Below are 21,635 nucleotides of genomic sequence, written 5' to 3' on the forward strand. Positions count from 1 at the left end.
TACTTTTGTATTATACACTCTTTATTTGTTTGCAGTCAGAATAAATACACAGCCCTTCCCCCTTAAAGTCTTTTTGTAAACAATAGAAAACCTTGTCATGTTCTTTGGCCTGCCTTTGTTTGGTTTGGCACATCTGGGATACCCCTTCAACATCAAAAGGGATTAACATCCCAAGAAGGGTTAGACCAGCCTTCCTTAACTTCACTTCCCTCCCTTACTTCAAAATTACATGTATAAGACGTGCTAAAGCCCAAGACAGCCATATTTCAGCTTGGAAAATGTCAAATGGATAATTTATAGTGTCTCTGTAAAAGGCCTTACTCCATTGCTATTCCGTTCTTTTCCCCCATTTTTGTTTTTAGGGATAGTGCGTTCCTTGTAGTCCCACTCAGCCAGGCATGCTGGAGACCCCATGTCGTCTTAGGTCCTGTTAACAGAACTTGTGTCTTCTACAGTTATCTGTGTCAACAGGGAGAAAAATGTTGAAAATAATAATAACAATGATAAAACACATCTCACATAATCTTTATTACATTATAAGAAGTCGTTCCTTTCCTTCTGTATGATACCCACAATACAGTATCTTAACCTAATGTAACCTTTTACATCATACTAGTCTAACTTCTTTACTAAGATATTGAGATGTATCCTCAAAAACCTCCCTTTTTTATATTAGCATTATCAAAGTTGAGGTACTTTTTTTATAGAGTAGACCTACAATGACATATTGGGGGTCATTCCGAGTTGATCGTAGCTGTGCTAAATTTAGCACAGCTACGATCATGAACTCAGACATGCGGAGGGACGCCCAGCACAGGGCTAGTCCGCCCCACATGTCAGTGCTGTCTACCCCCGGCAGAAGTGCAAAGGCATCGCACAGCGGCGATGCCTTTGCACTTCAACAGTAGCTCCCGGCCAGCGCAGCTTTAGCGTGCTGGCCGGGAGCTACTCTTCGCTCCCCGGCCCGCAGTGGCTGCATGTGACATCACGCAGCCGCTGCGGGCCACTCCCCACACGGTCCGGCCACCCCTGCGTTGGCCACACCGCGCCCATGAAACGGCGGCCAAACGCCACTGTTTCGCTCCCTCCCGCCCATCGAACGTCTCTGCCTGTCAATCAGGCAGAGGCGATCGTAGTGCAGCGACGGGCGGCCATGCACTGACGCACTGTGGGGCCGGCGCATTTCTGACACGATCGCACCGCTGCGAAAAACTGCAGCATGCGATCGGGTCAGAATGACCCCCATTATGTAAGCATAATGTGAGAAGAAATTGGATTGTGAAGGCTACATCTTTAATTTTATTTTGTTACCCACCCGATCACTGTGATGGGGTCCTGAAGAAAGCTGCTGGGTGTCTGTGTGTCCTCCATTTGCGTTTGTCCCACCGACAGAGTAGAAGCATTTTGAAGGTACGCCTGAATGAGCGATTGCAGAGTGCATAACACATTGGGTTTACAGTACTGTTTACATAGCACAGCCAATACCCCAGCTCCCAGAGTGTTTTTGGAATACAGTCCTTGCAGAATGTGGACACTAGCACCATGATATTATAAGGAGTCCATGTCAAAATAAATGCAAGCAATATAGCACTTAATGTCTTTGCTGCCTTTTTTTCTTTGATAAGTGAATTGCTTTTCCTCTTTCCGTGGCGTTTTTTTTCCATCTTGGCTTTGATAACAGTTGATGGTAGAGCCGAGGGTTGCGATTTGGATGATTTCCTGGATACCTCCCGCTTTCCCCCATTGGCTTCACTCTCTACTTCCCCCCGCCCAAGAGTGTCATTGGACCCACGAGACCCTGTGGGTGTCCCAACTACAGAGCTGACCATAGGTAATCGTATAACAGCTGAACAAATGCTTTTCATCTCGTATGGGTGATCCTCTCCATCAGAGGAAGAGGAGAGGGAGTCTGCAGAGGCAGCATCTTCCATGGTATTCCAGCTTCCATTGCTTCGGTTCTGAGGGTAACTTCTGAGAGATGGACTGGCAGCGAGTCTACCAGGAAAACAACATGCTTGCTTGGCTCTTGGTACTACAGTTTGAGATTTGGACAGTCTTTCCGATTCACCCATTCCGCAACTGCTGCCACTTCTGACACTGCCTAAGTGACGTACAATGCTTTCTGTCCCTGAACCCTGCAATCCCGCAAGTTCTCTGCTCCTGTTTTCTGTTTCTCTGTAAATCCGCCAATACAATATAATCATGATGGTAACTGGCAAGTAGAAGGCAGCAATGGCAGTGCCAAATGTGATAATAGGTTGGGATAGGAACTGAATATAGCATTCATCGGGTTCCACCGTCCTCTCACCAATGATATATTGCCAGCATAATATGGCTGGTGCCCACAGGACTAAAGAGATTACCCATGCCAATCCAATCATAATACCTGCTCTCTTTGGTGTTCTCTTTGCCCTGTATGTCAATGGCCGAGTAATGGAAAAATAGCGATCAAAGCTAATGATGAGCAGATTCATTACAGAAGCATTGCTTGTGACATAATCGAGTGCCAGCCACAGGTCACAGGAAATACTGCCAAGCGCCCAGCGACCCATTACAATGTATGTTGTATATAAGTTCATGGACACTAAGCCAATGATTACATCTGCACACGCTAAACTAAGTAGGAAGTAGTTGTTGACCGTCTTTAGGTCACTGTTGACTTTGAAGGCCAAGAGAACCAGGATATTCCCAACCACAGTAATAAGAGACAGGACTCCTGTTGTGAGGACAATAAGCACCACCTCCCACACTGCATGACCTCCAAAGGGGTCACGATATGACTGCTGTGTTGCATTAAGGGTCAGCGGATCAATAGTAGAATTGTTCATGATTGAAGGACAGTTGGTCATCGATTCTTGCCCAGCATTCTGATGCAGGACTACAATAAAATTTGAAATGGAAACAGTAAGAGGGCTCCGTTTGCTTCAAGTTTTTAAAGTCTTTATCCACTGCAGTAAAAACCTGCAAGAACAAAAATAATAATAATAATAATAATTGGGGTATGGAGTACAGGGATCACCAATAAAAAGCTAACCCTGAAAGACCATGGCAGTGACTAGGAAACTTAAGCAGTTAACAGAAAGATGAGATAGAAGGATAACAGTGACATAATGTATAGATATCTGTAACCATTTAGTATCACTATGTGTTGCACTAATTGAGAAATTCTATGCAGATTTCTTTCTGTCTTCACCTGCATGTCTGTCTGGCATCCTCTTTTGCTTGCTCCTGAGCTACTGCTAGATTTCACTCGCTTCTCTATTCTATGTTGCGCTCTCTCCCCCTCTCTCTCTCTCTCTCTCTCTCTCTCTCTGCTACGTGTGTCTCTGTAATCTGTAGCTAAACAAAACTGGATTTAAGATCTGTGCTGTTTGGTTGTTGGAGGAAGGAGTTGTGTTGCTGAAGGAGGGATCCCCCAGCCCCATCCTGTGCCAAAAAAGAAGAGCGAGAAGTGGTTGGACAGGTTTAGTTTTCACACAAAAAATGATTCAAATAAGAAGGAAGTGAAAGGAACAGAGAGAACAAAATGAAGCCGAACTGAAGAAAGTAAGCCATATGTTACCAAACCACCAGCTTGTCCTGTGCTATCACCACTTCTCCAGTTATTCCTTTTTTCTTCAGGTGTATTCCCCCCATCTGTTATTCAGTCTCCATATCTACAGCTGTCTAAACATGTAATTGCATTAATGATTCGTCCTTTAAAATGTTCTATGATGATCCTCACCTTACCTCCTCCTATCTTACCGCCTCCTACCAAAAGCCACACTTGTCTCTGCCCTATGCTTTCTAAACTCTAAGCAGTTTTTCCTATTGTTGTGTGTCATTGTATAGCCACATAAGTACTGACTGTGGCTTGTCTGATTCGTCTGTGAAGGATGCTGTCACATCTGACTGCATAGATCTATACATATGACTGAAACGCGCACCAAGTAATGCTTATAAATATACTGACATCGAGAAACGCGTTGACTGACTCTCCCCACATAAGTTTCCCATATACCTTTGAGTAGATTGATAAGCACACCATAGATCTTATACATAGCTACTTATACAAACAGCGCTTTTGAACGACATAAGTTATTTCTATTACGTCCTACAGGATGCTGGGGACTCCGCAGGAGACATGGGCACTATAAAGAAACTTTAGAATGGGTGTGCACTGGCTCCTCCCTCTATGCCCCTCCTCCAGACCTCATTTAGATCCTGTGCCCAGAGGAGACTGGGTGCTTTCAGGGAAGCTCTCCTAAGTTTCTCTGTAATAAAGAATTTTGTTAGATTTTTTATTTTCAGGGAGTCCTGCTGGCAACAGGCTCCCTGCGCCGTGGGACTGAGGAGAGAGAAGCAGACCTACTTCAGTGATAGGCTCTGCTTCTTAGGCTACTGGACACCATTAGCTCCAGAGGGATCGGAACGCAGGTCTCACCCTTGCCGTTCGTCCCAGAGCCGCGCCGCCGTCCTCCTTGCAGAGCCGGAAGATTGAAGCCGGGTGAGTATACAAAGAAAGAAGACTTCACAGGCGGCAGAAGACTTCGGATCTTCACTGAGGTAACGCACAGCGGTAACGCTGCGCGCCATTGCTCCCGCACACACACACAGGCACAGATGGGTGCAGGGCGCAGGGGGGGCGCCCTGGGCAGCAATAATCCTTTTGGCTGGCATTATAGGTATAATCAAGCTATGGCAGTATGATATACAACCCCCGCCAGGTTATTTGGTATTTTGAGCAGGACCGGAGCTTGATCCCACAGCACTAACCAGCGCCATTTTCTCCACAGCACGCTGCTGAGAAGCTGGCTCCCCGGACTCTCCCCTGCTGAACACGGTGACAGGGGACTTTGAAGGAGGAAGGGGGGGGGGGCACATAATTTGAGCGCAGTCAATATATTTGTATATAAAACAAAAAAGCGCTGTGTATTGCTGGGACTTGTGTTTCCAGGGTCATTGGCGCTGGGTGTGTGCTGGCATACTCTCTCTCTGTCTCTCCAAAGGGCCTGGTTGGGGGAACTGTCTCCAGATTAGAGATTTCCCTGAGTGTGTGGGGTGTCGGTACGCGTGTGTCGGCATGTCTGAAGCGGAAGGCTCTTCTAGGGAGGAGGTGGAGCAAATGAGTGTGGTGTCTCCGTCGGCACCGCCGACACCTGATTGGTTGGATATGTGGAATGTTTTAAATGCAAATGTGAATTTATTGCACAAAAGGTTGGACAAAGCAGAGTCCAGGGGAAATACAGGGAGTCAATCCCTGCCTTTCACTATGTCGCAGTGCCCTTCTGGGTCTCAAAAGCGCCCACTATCCCCAGTGGCAGACACTGATACCGACACGGATTCTGACTCCAGTGTCGACTATGATGATGCGAGTTTGCAGCCGAAATTGGGAAAAAGGTATTCATTATATGATTATTGCTATAAAAGATGTGTTGCATATCACAGATGACCCCTCGGTCCCAGACACGAGGGTGCGCATGTATAAGGAAAAGAAACCTGAGGTTACTTTCCCCCCTTCACATGAGCTAAATGAGTTGTTTGAAAGGGCTTGGGAAACTCCAGACAAGAAACTGCAGATTCCCAAAAGGATTCTTATGGCGTATCCTTTCACGGCTAAGGACGCGATACGGTGGGAATCCTCTCCCAGAGTGGACAAAGCGTTGACGCGCTTATCCAAGAAGGTGGCGCTGCCGTCTCAAGATACCGCAACCCTCAAGGATCCTGCTGATCGCAGGCAAGAGACTACGTTGAAGTCAATTTACACACATACTGGTACATTACTCAGACCGGCGATAGCGTCGGCTTGGGTTTGTCGCGCTGTAGCAGCGTGGACAGATACCTTGTCTGCTGAAATTGATACACTGGATAAGGATATTGTTTTATTGACCTTGGGTCATATTAAGGATGCTGTCCTATATATGAGAGATGCTCAGAGAGACGTTGGCCTACTGGGTTCCAGAGCCAACACCATGCCGATTTCTGCTAGGCGAGCCCTGTGGACCCGACAATGGACGGGTGATGCCGACTCAAAGAAGCATATGGAGGTTTTGCCTTACAAGGGTGAGGAATTATTTGAGGACGGTCTCACGGACCTGGTTTCCACAGCTACTGCAGGTAAATCCACTTTTTTACCTTATGTTTCCTCACAGCAAAAGAGAACGCCACATTATCAGATGCAGTCCTTTCGGTCGCATAAATCCAAGAGAGTACAGGGATCTTCCTTTCTCGCCAGAGGTAAGGGTAGACGGAAAAAGCTCCGAACTACAGCTAGTTCCCAGGAACAGAAGTCCTCCCCGGCTTCTACAAAATCCACCGCATGACGCTGGGGCTCCCCTGACGGAGTCCGCCCCAGTGGGGGCACGTCTTCGACTTTTCAGCCACGTCTGGATTCAATCACAGGTGGATCCCTGGGCAATAGACATTGTTTCCCAGGGTTACAAGCTGGAATTCGAAGAGGTGCCTCCTCGCCGGTTTTTCAAATCGGCCCTACCAGCTTCTTCCCCGGAGAGGAAAGTAGTTTTAAAGGCAATCCAAAAGCTGTGTCTTCAACAAGTGGTGGTCCAGGTGCCCCTGCTTCAACAGGGGACGGGGTACTACTCAACCCTGTTTGTGGTATCAAAACCGGATGGTTCGGTCAGACCCATTCTGAATTTAAAATCCTTAAACCTATACTTGAAAAGGTTCAAATTCAAGATGGAATCGCTCAGAGCGTCATCGCCAGCCTGGAAGGGGGGGATTATATGGTGTCCCTGGACATAAAGGATGCATACCTTCATGTCCCCATATATCCTCCTCATCAGGCGTTCCTGAGATTTGCTGTACAGGATTGTCATTACCAATTTCAGACGTTGCCGTTTGGGCTTTCCACGGCCCCGAGGATTTTCACCAAGGTAATGGCGGAAATGATGGTGCTCCTGCGCAAGCAGGCTGTCACAATTATCCCGTACTTGGACCATCTCCTAATAAAAGCGAGATCGAGAGAACAGTTGCTGAACAGCATGTCACTCTCCCTGAGGGTGTTGCAACAGCACGGCTGGATTCTCAATCTACCAAAGTCACAGTTGGTTCCAACGACCCGTCTGCCTTTCTTAGGCATGATTCTGGATACGGAACAAAAAAGTGTTTTTCTCCCGATGGAAAAGGCCCAGGAACTCCAGACCGTTGTCAGGGACCTGTTAAAGCCAAAAAGGGTGTCGGTCCATCAATGCACTCGAGTTCTGGGAAAGATAGTGGTGTCTTACAAGGCCATTCCATTTGGCAGGTTCCATGCGAGGACCTTTCAGTGGGACCTTCTGAAGTGGTCCGGGTCACATCTACATATTCATCAGATGTCCCCCAGGGCCAGGGTATCTCTCTTGTGGTGGCTGCAGAGTGCTCACCTTCTAGAGGGTTGCAGGTTCGGCATTCAGGACTGGGTTCTGGTGACCACGGACGCGAGCCTCCGAGGCTGGGGACCAGTCACACAGGGAAGAAACTTCCAGGGTCTGTGGTCAAGCCAGGAGGCTTGTCTGCACATCAACGTACTGGAATTAAGGGCCATATACAACGGCCTACGTCAAGCGGAGACTTTTCTTCGCGACCTACCGGTTCTGATTCAGTCAGAAAACGTCACGGCTGTGGATCATGTAAACCGCCAAGGCGGAACAAGGAGCAGAGTGGCAATGGCAGAAGCCACCAGAATTCTTCGCTGGAGGGAAAATCATGTAAGCGCTCTGACAGCAGTCTTCATTCCAGGAGTGGACAACTGGGAAGCAGACTTCCTCAGCAGACACGATCTCCATCCAGGAGAGTGGGGACTTCATCAAGAAGTCTTTGCAGAGATTGCAAGTCAGTGATGATGGCGTCATGCCTCAACAAAAAGCTCCCGAGGTATTGTGCCAGGTCAAGGGACCCTCAGGCGGTAGGTCTATGTGTCCCCTCCTCTTCCTCTCATCTCAAAAATATTGAGAATCATAAGACGAAAAGGAGTACCGGCAAGTCTCATTGTTCCAGATTGGCCTCAAAGTGCCTGGTATCCGGAGCTACAGGAAATGCTCACAGAAGATCCGTGGCCTCTTCCTCTCAGAGAGGACCTGTTGCAACAGGGGCCCTGTCTGTTCCAAGACTTACCGCGGCTGCATTTGACGGCATGGCGGTTGAATGCCAGATCCTAGCTGAAAAGGGCATTCCGGATGAGGTCATTCCTACTCTGATAAGGGCTAGGAAGGAGGTGACAGCGAAACATTATCACAGTTTCTGGAGGAAATATGGCCCTCATTCCGAGTTGATCGGTCGCAAGGCGAATTTAGCAGAGTTACACACGCTAAGCCTACGCCTACTGGGAGTGAATCTTAGCTTCTTAAAATTGCGACCGATGTATTCGCAATATTGCGATTACTAACTACTTAGCAGTTTCAGAGTAGCTCCAGACTTACTCTGCCTGTGCGATCATTTCAGTGCTTGTCGTTCCTGGTTGACGTCACAAACACACCCAGCGTTCGCCCAGGCACTCCCACCGTTTCTCCGGCCACTCCTGCGTTTTTTCCGGAAACGGTAGCGTTTTCAGCCACACGCCCCTGAAACGCCGTGTTTCCGCCCAGTAACACCCATTTCCTGTCAATCACATTACGATCGCCGGAGCGAAGAAAAAGCCGTGAGTAAAAATACTTTCTTCATAGTAAAGTTACTTGGCGCAGTCGCAGTGCGAACTTTGCGCATGCGTACTAAGCGGATTTTCACTGCGATGCGATGAAAAATACCGAGCGAACAACTCGGAATGAGGGCCTATGTGTCTTGGTGTGAGACCAAGAATGCTCATTCGGAGGAATTCCATCTGGGCCGTTTTCTCCACTTCCTACAGACTGGAGTGAATTTGGGCCTAAAGTTAGGTTCCATTAAGGTACAGATTTCGGCCCTGTCTATTTTCTTTCAGAAGGAATTGGCTTCTCTACCAGAAGTCCAGACTTTGGTGAAGGGAGTGCTGCATATCCAGCCTCCTTTTGTGCCCCCAGTGGCACCATGGGACCTTAACGTGGTGTTACAGTTCCTTAAGTCTCATTGGTTTGAGCCTCTTAAAACCATGGAATTAAAATATCTCACTTGGAAAGTGGTTATGTTGTTGGCCTTGGCGTCTGCAAGGCGAGTGTCTGAGTTGGAGGCTTTATCTCACAAAAGCCCCTATTGTGGTGCCTGTGGAAACGGGAGATTTGGAGGATTCCAACTCCCTGGATGTAGTCAGGGCCTTAAAAATTTACGTAGCCAGGATGGCTCGAATTAGGAAAACAGAAGCTCTGTTTGTCCTGTATGCAGCCAACAAGGTTGGCGCTCCTGCTTCTAAGCAGAATATTGCTCGCTGGATCTGTAACACGATTCAGCAGGCTCATTCTACGGCTGGATTGCCGTTACCTACTTCGGTGAAGGCCCATTCCACTAGGAAGGTGGGATCTTCTTGGGCGGCTGCCCGAGGCGTCTCGGCTTTACAGCTTTGCCGAGCGGCGACTTGGTCGGGTTCAAACACTTTTGCTAAATTCTACAAGTTTGATACCCTGGCTGAGGAGGACCTCATGTTTGCTCAATCGGTGCTGCAGAGTCATCCGCACTCTCCCGCCCATTTGGGAGCTTTGGTATAATCCCCATGGTCCTTATGGAGTCCCCAGCATCCTCTAGGACGTAAGAGAAAATAAGATCTTAAACCTACCGGTAAATCTTTTTCTCCTAGTCCGTAGAGGATGCTGGGCGCCCGTCCCAGTGCGGACAACATTCTGCAAGACTTGTATATAGTTATTTGCTTGCATAAGGGTTATGTTACAGTTTTGTTCAGTCTTTAACTGATGCTATTCTGTTTCATACTGTTGACTGGTTCGTATATTCCAGGTTATACGGTGTGGTTGGTGTGGGCTGGTGTGAATCTTGCCCTTGGATTAACAAAATCCTTTCCTCGTACTGTCCGTCTCCTCTGGGCACAGTTTCTCTAACTGAGGTCTGGAGAAGGGACATAGAGGGAGGAGCCAGTGCACACCCATTCTAAAGTTTCTTTATAGTGCCCATGTCTCCTGCGGAGCCCGTCTATTCCCCATGGTCCTTACGGAGTCCCCAGCATCCTCTACGGACTAGGAGAAAAAGATTTACTGTTAGGTTTAAAATCTTATTTTTTCACCCTCAGCCTGATATGAGTGCTAATTATTCATTTTCCGAAACAATGCTACTCTTTGTGTGCCCTCTTTTCAGATTTCATTTTTACATTGTGCCTATGGGTGAGTAAGTATCGGCATCCCATACGCCATGATATATCTAGGGATTGCCGGGCTACACATCATCATTGACAAAACATAACCGAAGTCGAATGGGCAGCCACACAATTCAGTTCCTCTGACAACCTTGTTTGTTTATAGATGTATAATTAATATTATTCTCTATACACAAATATTATCATTGTCAAAAGAGGCCCAATTTGTATCTTTTACATTGACATTGGATATATGATTTAAATGTAAAAGATTATTTAAGCTGAGTATACACTAGGACAATGGACCACTTTTTACAATCGTCGGCCCTATGTGTTGTGTCTGACGTCACAACTGGGTGGGCATTTACATGTACCTGCCCAGTTGTGATGTCAGTCACCGGATAGCCTCTGCAGCAAGTGTATGGGCACGATGCACTGTATATCTGCAGTTATATCTGTCATCGGCTGTGCTGCAGAGCCAATGCGATATGTCAGTGAATTACGTCGCTCACAGACCTATCACTGATACACACCAGCCGGCGGGCTCACAAAATATCGTCCGTTCAATCGAAATACATGTGCACCCAGCTTAAAACGTAAAAAAAAAACCTGGCAAAAAGAAAATGCACACTATTTTTTTTTATAACCTGCAACACACTGTCACTAGTACTAAATCAGAAAACTCAAGAGGGCTCAGAGGCAGACAAGCTAAATAACACCAGGCACACAGTTCTAAAAAATGGTGGACTTAATATCCTGTGCAGCACAGAAGCAAAATCCTTTTCTTGAAACAGGAGAGGAAGGAGGTTCAGTTAAGATATATACAGTAGGAGATATGCAGTCACTTTGTCACTATTTAGAATCTCGACAATATAATGTAAACATGGTCAACATGTAGACATGCTGAATGCTAAGATTAAATACATGTACACATTATGCATGTCGACAATATATACCACAGTCCGCATAGGACCATTATGGCTGGATGAATGACTAATGGAGAAAGGGAGGGCATTTCAGAGGTTTGGAGCAGCCTAGGAGGAATCCTGAATGCGAGTGGGAAGTGGTAATCATTAGCAGAGTGAAGTGGGTGAGTTGGAATATGAGTAAAGTAGGCTAGTGACCTTTCAAGGTAAGAGAAAGGAGTGGAATGACTGACAGAGAGGTAGAGCAAAGAGAGAAAAGGTCAGAGAGGAGCAGATTACAGTAATCGAGGTAGGAAATGATGAGGGCATGAGTGACCGTTTCAGTAGTTTCCAGGTTGAGGAAGGGTCTGATTCTTGAAATATTGTAAAGGTGAAATGGCAAGATTGTATTTGGGTAGAGAAGGAAAGGACGACACATAGCCAACGTACTTGGGAAACAGAGGGTGGGAGTAAAGGAGACCTTGGCTGAGGGAAGCTTAGTTTTAGAAATATTGAGTTTTAGGCAGTATTGTGTCATTCAGGATGGGATGGCTGACAGACAGGAGGTGACATGGGAGAGAACAGAGGGAGAGATCTGGGTAAGAGAGGAAAATTTGCATATTGTCTATAGCAAAGACTAAAGGAACTGATACATTTGTGAAGGGGAGATATGTGGAGGAAGAAGAGAAGGAGACCGCAACGAAAAGTGAAAGCAGCTGGAGGTAGAGGTGGGTATAGATACAGAGAAGGAGTGGTTTGACAAGTAGGAGGTGAACCACAATAGAGCTTAGTAGCAAAGCTCAATGGATTGGAGAGTTTGAAGCATAAGGGGTTGGTCAATGGTATCAAATGCCACTACGAGGCCAAGGATTATAAGAATGGAGAACTGGCTTGTGGATTTATCTGTGAGGAGGTCATAGTGGACCTTAGTGAATACAGTTAGGTGGAATAAAAAGAGTGACAGACAGATTGGAGGGGGTCTAGGAGAGCATGGGAGGAGAGGAAAAAAGTGTGGCTACAAATTAACTTTTTGTACTATGGCCTGGTCATATCGAGATCAAGGGGTCATCATCACCATAAGAAATAGTTCTTAACTGTAAGGGTGGATAAGGTGTGGCATTTCTTCCCATATGAGGTAGTGATAACACATTTCAAAATTGATTGGATGTCTTTCTGGGATACAGGTAATATACCAGCTGTCGGGATCCGGCATTCAGAAGACCGACTCTGGAATCCCCACAGGTGAAATGACGGCAGTCGGAATCCCAACCGCAGACCGGTATTTCCACTCGTGTGGTGGGCCCACGCCACCAACTGAGTGGGAATAGATCCACTGGGCCCGAAGCGTGGCAAACGCAGTGAGCCCATGGGGAGACTCGCTGACGAGATTCTGACAGCTGGCATCTCGTCAACCGGGATTACATATGCATTCCGTCTTTCTTACAACAAAGTATATGTAGCTTAGTAGATCACAACCTTACTAACTACTGTATGTCATTTTTACATATTAAGTATGTCTATACTCTACAAATTACAGAATAAATGTAGTAATCAGAATTTTTTTATCCAAATATTCTGCCAAGAAAGTAAAATTTGCCTAGCAAAATAAAAAATAAAAAAAAAGCTAAAAAACACTTGAATACATAATGGAATCATATAAGATTTTAAAGTAGTAAAAAAATGGTCTGGGGAAACCAACTGCAGTACATGTAAACCTGAAGGCGTGCAATTGATTGGCTCATACTGCCTGAGTGGTTATAACACCTGTCTCTTTCTACAGGAAGTGCTGGCATTCATCACGTTATTAGGTGACCCCAGCCAATCTGCAAAAGTACCAGCAGTGCACCTGAAAGACATGTCACCTTCGTTCTTGATATTGTAATCACCAAATTTGCCCTCTTTCTCCATACTGTATACTTGCATAAATCACATTTTAAAGAGATGAGGTGTCCACTGTAATGCATTGAAAGTTTTGGTCAAGGCTTCCTATTGCTGCGTATAAAGTATCTGCTTTATATTATTGTTCCCAGTACCTTGCTGAAACAACTCCTCCTCTTCAGTGAAACCAGACGTTAGTTAAGGTGAGAAACGTGTTATGTACCGAAGGCCCCTGGCAAGGATGGGGTTACACCGCAAGGTTCCACTCCCCATCCTCCCCCTTCACCACTGTGGGTAAACAGGTGATCTTGGGGCAAACAGCGATAGGAGACAGGTGTACACAAGACAGGCACGCAAACAGCCTGTAACTACAACACTTAAATCCATAGAGCATTATATCGCTTAACATGTGTAGCCACAGGCCTGGTCAGCATCAGTTAACCCTTATTATATCCGAGACCAACATACCATTTCCTATCTTATTACTTACAGCACTTATCTTTGTTTTTCTTCTCTGTATTACAAACACTCTCCTGCAGTTTGACCTATCAATGTCTGATCATATTACAGTAAAATCATGTAATAACTTTTCTACAAAAGAACTGCACTACCTGTCCGACCTACTGCAGCAGGTTTACATCCAGAATTTGTCTCCTTAATAAATGTTTCACTGAGAATTTAACCACTCTCTATGATGTAAAGAAGCCCAGTTTCTGATTCATATACTTCTGCATTTGTGAGTTATAAAACCTATGAGAGGCATCGGTAGTTAAATTATTCATTCTTCATCAGAGAAACAGAGTCAGTCTTTTAACATTGATATTTTTCGAGGTTTTAAATGACACATTTAAGCACATGGGTTACCCTGCCTGATTATTGCTGAAAATGGTTTATATGACATTCTGCAAATAAATCATTTAAGTCAAGTTAACGGATGCTCTTCGCGAAGATATGGAGGGATGCTGTGCAGAGGTGGTTAATAGAACCAGGGTTTCTCAATTTTTTTTTCTTTACAGTGTATGGAAACTTTTTGCCAAGCACCCTGTAATATGTATACATTTATACTACATGCCCCTTCTTTGAGTGCTTAAAAACATATTTCTTAGGTGTGTATGTGTGTGGCCGGAGAGACTAGCCAGCCACACGTGTAATGGCGTCTGCGGCACTGAAGGGGTTAACCCTCGTGCCCAGCGCCATGTTGCGGACTGTTTAAAAGTTTGTTGAATCATGTGTTTTACTTTTAACATGTCATATGTAGTGCTCTGTGCACTATTGCAGGAATGCATGTTTAACTGTATCTATTTTATATTCAAGACAGGCTTGGTGTATATTTAAAGGAAAAATGCAGTTACTATAGATGTCTGAATACGCATCTCTTATCCTCTGGAAATAGGAAGTGGCATGCTAATGGCCCTGTTCTATCAGAGAGGTGTGAAGGACAATACCTTTTGATGTGTAAGTTCCTTAGAGAGAGATGCTAATCATTGGGTTTATGGGCTTGGATTTGATATACGATCCCTGAATGGAAGATAAAGGAAGGAAGACTGTTTGTTTGTATTGTAGCCATTCCTGTTGTAATCTTAAACACTGGGATTGCCTGGAGATGTGAATGACCAGAAACATCTGTATTTTGAAGATATGTGATAAATTTATCAATAGTGAATGTTAATCTGATACCAAACGTTGTCTGGGTGACAGGAAGGAGGATATTGTTTTATTGCACTTATATCCTTGTAAAATGTAATTTATTGGTATTTTGTAAAATAACCTGATTGGTTGGAGAAGACAGGGAGGGCTTACCCCCCTGTGGTACTGTGTGGAAAACTGACATAAAAAGGAGACCTGCGTGCCTCCAGAGTTGTAATTGTAACATCTTCTTCTGCTGAAAACATCTTGATTGTATGCTGTTGCCCCTAGCAATAGGGAGGAGCCTTTTTAAAGGTTATTTGAGCAATAAACACCTTTGCCTCAAGAAGACTGCTTCATCTTGTGACCTACAGGGTTAGGCCAAACCTAGCCCCGTTCTCCGGCTGTCCAGGGAAGCACCTGACGTCTCCAAGCTCCGCCTTCCGCCAGCTACCGGTAGAGGCCTAGCAAGTGGCTAGTGGGGATTCGTCAGCGCCACACAGCTGTGGTAAAGCAGTGCGTCGGCACATACAGAGCAGAACCGTGGTTCCAAACGCCACGGCAGGTTAGGAGTTTGGTGGTGGCAGCAAGAACCCGCCCACAACGCAGTGGGTGGAGTCAGTAACAGGCGGTTACTGACGGTAAGCGGGAATCCCCTATGTGGTCAGGCCTCGTGCGGCTTGACCTTCCAATCTGTGCGCAGTCAACGGGCCGCGAAAGCGGCGAGTGCTTTCGTACGGTACCGTCCTGTCACAGAAATTGGTGGCATAGTGGTGGGATAATCCCAGGCGGCTTTTCATCACCCGATTGGAGAAGCCGAGTTACTCAGGAGAGGAGTAACTGCAGCGCAGGAGAACGCACAAGATGGCGGAATTCAGCGGAATGTCCAAGGAGGATCTGGAGATCGTATGCCAGGGGAAGGGTGTGGATATCCCTTCCAACGCATCCAGAAGCGTCATGAAGGCGGCGCTCAGGAGCGTGGAGGAGTCTCATCGGGCGGAGGTGGAAAGCACTGACGGCGTCAGCATCGCAGAGGACGGCCCAACAGTGGACCTTCGTAAGGAACCGGTGAGAACCACAAGCCCCGCCCTCTCTCACAGCAGCAATGTTTCCCAGCAATCCCTAGCAGGGCCAGGATCCCAACGTCCCAGGGGGGGCGGCCCGGATACCCTAGCAGATCGGCTAGCGGAATTGGGGGAAAGGGCAACGGAGCAAGAGCGCTTGATCATCATCCAGATGTGGCGTGATGAGCGGGCACCACAGGCCGTGGTACCCCGGGAGCCGTTGTCAGCTGTTGTACACAGATCAGGACGTATTCAGTTTGCCAAGTTTGCAGACAGTGATGGGGACATTGATGGACATTTACAAGTTTTTGAAAGGACTTGCAAACTACACGATCTACCCAAGTCAGAGTGGGTGAGACACCTTGTGCCCACTCTGCATGGAGAGGCCTATCGAGGAGTGGCGACGGAGGACTGTGGGAACTACGACGAAGTCGCGAAGGCCCTCCTCCAGCGATTCTTCATCACTCCAGAGTCTTACAGGAAGAAGTTCAGAGACTTGCCCAAGAATCCTAGCAGCACCCATGAGCAGTTCGCCAACCAGCTGCGGCAGTACGTGGTGAAGTGGGTGTAGGATTCGGAAGCCACTACATGGGACACACTGATCGACCTGATCTGCAGGGAGCAGTTCTACCGCAGGTGCGCCCAAGAAGTGAAGGAGTGGGTGCTAGATCGGGAGCCACCCAGCTTAAAAATGGCTGCCCAATTAGCCGACAAATATGTGGCAATTCGGCCACGGGGCCAGAAGCGCCCAGCGAGCAGTCAGCTCCAAAAGACTGCACCACCAAGGGGACCCCCCTCTTCAACTCATCACCCCCAAAGACAAGCATCTTCCAACCCGGGTGCTCTTAGCCAGCAACCGCACCGCAGAGTCCCTGCAACTGATCAGAGATCATCGGTGCCACGACTGGAGAAGAAGTGCTACGGCTGTGGGAAAATCGGACATCTGAGGATGAACTGTCCTGCATCCCAAGCACCCCAGACTCGTGCCCCAAATCCGAGTGCTGGAGCCCGGATCGCTTGTTTGACGAGAGGAGATGAGCCTACAGAGACTGTTCCCCCTCCAGTCAGTCCGATGGAGTGTGGCGAGAGACAGGTGCACTCTGCGGAGAGAGTCACCTGCATGGCCAAACAGCCCCTACACAACCTGTGGAGGCACCTGCAGCCAGTCCACGTGGGACCCCTGCAGGGAGAAGGCCTAAGAGACTCTGGGGCCTCAATCACTGTGGTGAGCCCCCACCTTATAGATCCTGCTGCAGTATTGCAGGGTCGCACTGCCACGGTCACCCTGGCGGAAGGAACAGAGAAAGCGGTTCCCATGGCAAGAGTCTACCTGGACTGGGGAGCTGGACCAGAGTTGCGAGAAGTTGCCGTCATGGATGGTCTCCCAACTGATGTGGTCCTAGGAAATGATCTGGGTGGTGGGATCGTCACTATGTTTGTTGGCGCCATTCCCCGGAGTCAAGTTCCAAAACCACCGTTGACATCAGCTACTCCAGCACAGCCCAGCCCAGAGGAAAAGACTACAGCTGCTAGACAACTGCCAGCACAGCCAACCACAGCATCAACCAGCCCAGAGGAAAAGATCACAGCGGCTAGATCAGTACATCGACCCCGCATGCCTTTTGCCTCTGGTATGCCTACGTCCCCTAGCAACGCAGAGGATGTCGGTTCCAGCTCGTGTGATCCTGTGGGGGTGCCCAATGATGCTCCTGACCCAAGTGGTTTGCCAACTCCGGCGGTGAGTATGAGAAACCACACTGACTTTTCCATGACTGACCCCTACCAGACTGACCCTAGTTGTCCCCACCTAGATCCCCCTGTAGAGTGTCCCAATTTAGGAGAGATTGAGGGCCACAGGCAGGAGTTTAGGGAGGCTCAACTCTCTGACCCATCCCCGAAAGGCATGAGGCGCCACTCTGGCAGCGGCCTTGACAGGGTTGGGGCGGGGAGGTTGACCTGGCGGGAAGGGTTAAGGTACAGGGTAGCCAGGAAAGTGGGAGGGGATAGACCAGATAGGGAATGTGTCCAACTGGTCCCCCCAGGGAACTTTCCTGTGCAACCGGTGTCGGTTGCCAGCGAAACCCCTTTGGACAGTAACCCGGAGACAGACCGTACCCTGAAGTGCCTGACACAGAGCTTACCCTGGTCTGGAATGTCGGATGACGCCCAGACCAACTGTAAGGCTGGTGCTATGCGTTGGCAGCCGGGGCACTCCAGCGGTTGTGTTGTCTCTGGGCCTCTGCCCATAGGAGAACCCTTGCAGCAAGTTGCTGTGGACATAGCAGGTCCCCTGCCTGTGCGCAGTAGATCGGGGAAGACACGCAGCCTCCCTGTAGTGGATGCCACACAGGATCCAGAGGCTGGTGGTCTGGCCGCCATCACTGTGGCACAGGTAGCGGACGAGGAGGAAGAGTAGGCCTAGGTGACAGGGTAGGTTTCCCGAGTCATAGGTCGACAGAAGAGGATTGGAGGGCAGGTCTGACAGTTAGGGCAGACAGTTGCCAGATAGGTATGACGAAGGTGCAGTGCCTGGAGCACCATGTGGGAGGAGACAGGGGTAGGCCCAACACAGAGGGGGTGGAGGCAACCAGAGGCTGTCCCCGGCCCACATCACCCAGACCGGTACTGACCTTAGAACCTGTAAGGCCCTACGGACATGTTGTCATTAACTTTAGTCCTGTAGTGAACCCCTTGACAGAGATGGCTAGGAAGGGCATTCCCAAGTCAGTGGACTTTGCACCCGCTTGCGAGTTGGCATTCCAGTCATTGAAGGAGGCTCGGGTACCCGCTCCAGTGCTGATGGCGCACATTCTTGACCAGGACTGTGTGTTACGAACTATTGCGCCACTGCACGGACTGGGAGCTGTACAGAGCCAGAAAGAGCCTTATGGGCAGGAGCACCCTGTGGCCTGGTTGAGCAGTATACTGCTATTGTGGGAGGTGGGGTATGCCACGATTGGGACACCTTGGGTGGCACTTGTTTGTAACCGGCCCCCCACCGTGGTGACTTACCACCTACCTGTTAGGTGGCTGCAACCTACCTTGGGGGAATTGGACAGACTTTTGTGGTGGAGCCTTGAACTTGGACTTCAGGTGGACTATTTGAACATTGTGCACCCACGAAGAGAGGCCCACTGCACTATGGATGAACTGTCTAGGCCGGAGCCTACACACCCTAGGTAGCGTCCCCTTCAACACAAGGGACTGCGGGACCAGGACCCAAATCGTTGGGACATGGGTCCCTGGTTGACCCGCTTGAATGGGGGGGAAGGAATGTGGCCGGAGAGACTAGCCAGCCACACGTGTAATGGCGTCTGCGGCACTGAAGGGGTTAACCCTCGTGCCCAGCGCCATGTTGCGGACTGTTTAAAAGTTTGTTGAATCATGTGTTTTACTTTTAACATGTCATATGTAGTGCTCTGTGCACTATTGCAGGAATGCATGTTTAACTGTATCTATTTTATATTCAAGACAGGCTTGGTGTATATTTAAAGGAAAAATGCAGTTACTATAGATGTCTGAATACGCATCTCTTATCCTCTGGAAATAGGAAGTGGCATGCTAATGGCCCTGTTCTATCAGAGAGGTGTGAAGGACAATACCTTTTGATGTGTAAGTTCCTTAGAGAGAGATGCTAATCATTGGGTTTATGGGCTTGGATTTGATATATGATCCCTGAATGGAAGATAAAGGAAGGAAGACTGTTTGTTTGTATTGTAGCCATTCCTGTTGTAATCTTAAACACTGGGATTGCCTGGAGATGTGAATGACCAGAAACATCTGTATTTTGAAGATATGTGATAAATTTATCAATAGTGAATGTTAATCTGATACCAAACGTTGTCTGGGTGACAGGAAGGAGGATATTGTTTTATTGCACTTATATCCTTGTAAAATGTAATTTATTGGTATTTTGTAAAATAACCTGATTGGTTGGAGAAGACAGGGAGGGCTTACCCCCCTGTGGTACTGTGTGGAAAACTGACATAAAAAGGAGACCTGCGTGCCTCCAGAGTTGTAATTGTAACATCTTCTTCTGCTGAAAACATCTTGATTGTATGCTGTTGCCCCTAGCAATAGGGAGGAGCCTTTTTAAAGGTTATTTGAGCAATAAACACCTTTGCCTCAAGAAGACTGCTTCATCTTGTGACCTACAGGGTTAGGCCAAACCTAGCCCCGTTCTCCGGCTGTCCAGGGAAGCAACTGACGTCTCCAAGCTCCGCCTTCCGCCAGCTACCGGTAGAGGCCTAGCAAGTGGCTAGTGGGGATTCGTCAGCGCCACACAGCTGTGGTAAAGCAGTGCGTCGGCACATACAGAGCAGAACCGTGGTTCCAAACGCCACGGCAGGTTAGGAGTTTGGTGGTGGCAGCAAGAACCCGCCCACAACGCAGTGGGTGGAGTCAGTAACAGGCGGTTACTGACGGTAAGCGGGAATCCCCTATGTGGTCAGGCCTCGTGCGGCTTGACCTTCCAATCTGCGCAGTCAACGGGACGCGAAAGCGGCGAGTGCTTTCGTACGGTACCGTCCTGTCACAGAAATTAATGTGGCCGGAGAGACTAGCCAGCCACAATGTGTATAATATATATTCACTAATACCTGAAACTGTGCTTTATAAATGCAGCAAATGTTAATAATATTAATAACTTTTATGAGCTAAATTTACAAGTATAAGTCAGGGACGTGCAGTCAGGGGAGGCAGTGCCTCCCCTGTCATAATGATTAAGATAATACAAAGAAGATGCATATGACACATATTCTGTGCCATATGTATCTTCTTAATATTATTCTTATCGTTGCTGTTTTGTATATGTGTTTGGGAGGCACCGATCGTGGTGCCTCCCGTTGTCACTGGGGAAAGTATGGGAGCGGGGGGTGGGCACGGGCGGGGACTAGCCTTGGGCTGTAAAAGCCCATTGAAAATATATGGGAAAGCGGCACCATTAGTGGTGCTGCTTTCCATCAGGGACGTGCTTTCAACCTATGAAAGCACGTCCCTGTCAGTGAGGCCACAGTGATTGGCCAGCGGATCCGTCACTGGATCCGCTGTCAATCACTGTGTGGGCGACGCTGGCGGAGGAGGTGCGGGCGGCTGGAAGCGGCGATGGTGCGGGCGGCGGGATGCGGCGGTGGAGCGGGCGTCGGCGGTGCGGGTTGCGGCGGCGGTGCGGCAGCGGAAATTACCTTTATCCTGCAGAGTTTGGCAGCGGAGCGGTTCCAGTTTCAAAAATGTCGCCTCAGCGTCATTTTTGAAATTCAAGATGGCCGCCGCGAGCCAATCACGGCTCGCCGCGTCATCGCCCCGCCCCCTCCGGCTGACTTATATAAGTCAGCGCGAGGCGGAGGAGAGTCAGTCCGACGGCGGAGGAGGAGCTGTGAAGAGCTCCTGAAGAATGAAGACGCTGGAAGTCCTGGCTGGGCGGCGGCTATGCAAAAGAGCTTAGCAGCCGCCGCCCACCAGGTGAAGACGCTGGAAGCCCTGGGGAGGTGGCGCCCCCCCAGGTGAAGACGCCGGAAGCCCTGGGAAGGCGGCGGCCACGCAAAAGAGCTTAAAGGCCGCCGCCCCCAGGTGAAGACCCAGTTTAATAAAGCTTATTTTCAAGACTTGTGTGGTGTTTTTATTTTAATTTTTTCTTTACAGGTGGACTACAGGTGCCAGCGGGAACTTTATGTCCGGGCATGCTGGCACTTGTGGTTCTCCAAGTGCCAGCATGCTGGGGCAGGCTTGCTGGGACCTGTAGGCTACCTGTAAAGAACAATATTACTATTCTTTGCAGGTGGACTACAGGTGCCAGCAGGCCCTTTGTGTCCGGGCATGCTGGCACTTGTGGTTCTCCAAGTGCCAGCATGCTGGGGCAGGCTTACTGGGACTTGTAGGCCACCTGTAAAGAACACTATTAACACACAATGAACCCCACACCCACCGCCACCAGGGGTGCGGGGCATAGCACTGGGCTATCAGCCCAGTGCTGGTTAT

At 48.3% G+C, this 21,635-nt stretch overlaps 1 protein-coding gene across 1 annotated transcript in view; it reads right to left on the reverse strand.

Moving 5' to 3' along the window:
* The window catches only part of CHRM1 (cholinergic receptor muscarinic 1), a 416,640-nt gene continuing 395,005 nt past the window's right edge, over positions 1-21,635 (reverse strand). The window contains exons 4-5 of the mRNA XM_063944868.1: positions 1,316-2,961; positions 1-459 (exon numbers count right to left, since the gene is read on the reverse strand). Of these exons, the coding sequence (XP_063800938.1) occupies positions 1,320-2,849 (1,530 nt within the window). The 5' untranslated portion in view covers positions 2,850-2,961 and the 3' untranslated portion in view covers positions 1-459; positions 1,316-1,319. The remainder of the gene's footprint in view (positions 460-1,315; positions 2,962-21,635) is intronic.

This window comes from Pseudophryne corroboree, chromosome 11 (assembly GCF_028390025.1).
Source record: "Pseudophryne corroboree isolate aPseCor3 chromosome 11, aPseCor3.hap2, whole genome shotgun sequence".
NCBI classification, from domain to species: domain Eukaryota; kingdom Metazoa; phylum Chordata; class Amphibia; order Anura; family Myobatrachidae; genus Pseudophryne; species Pseudophryne corroboree.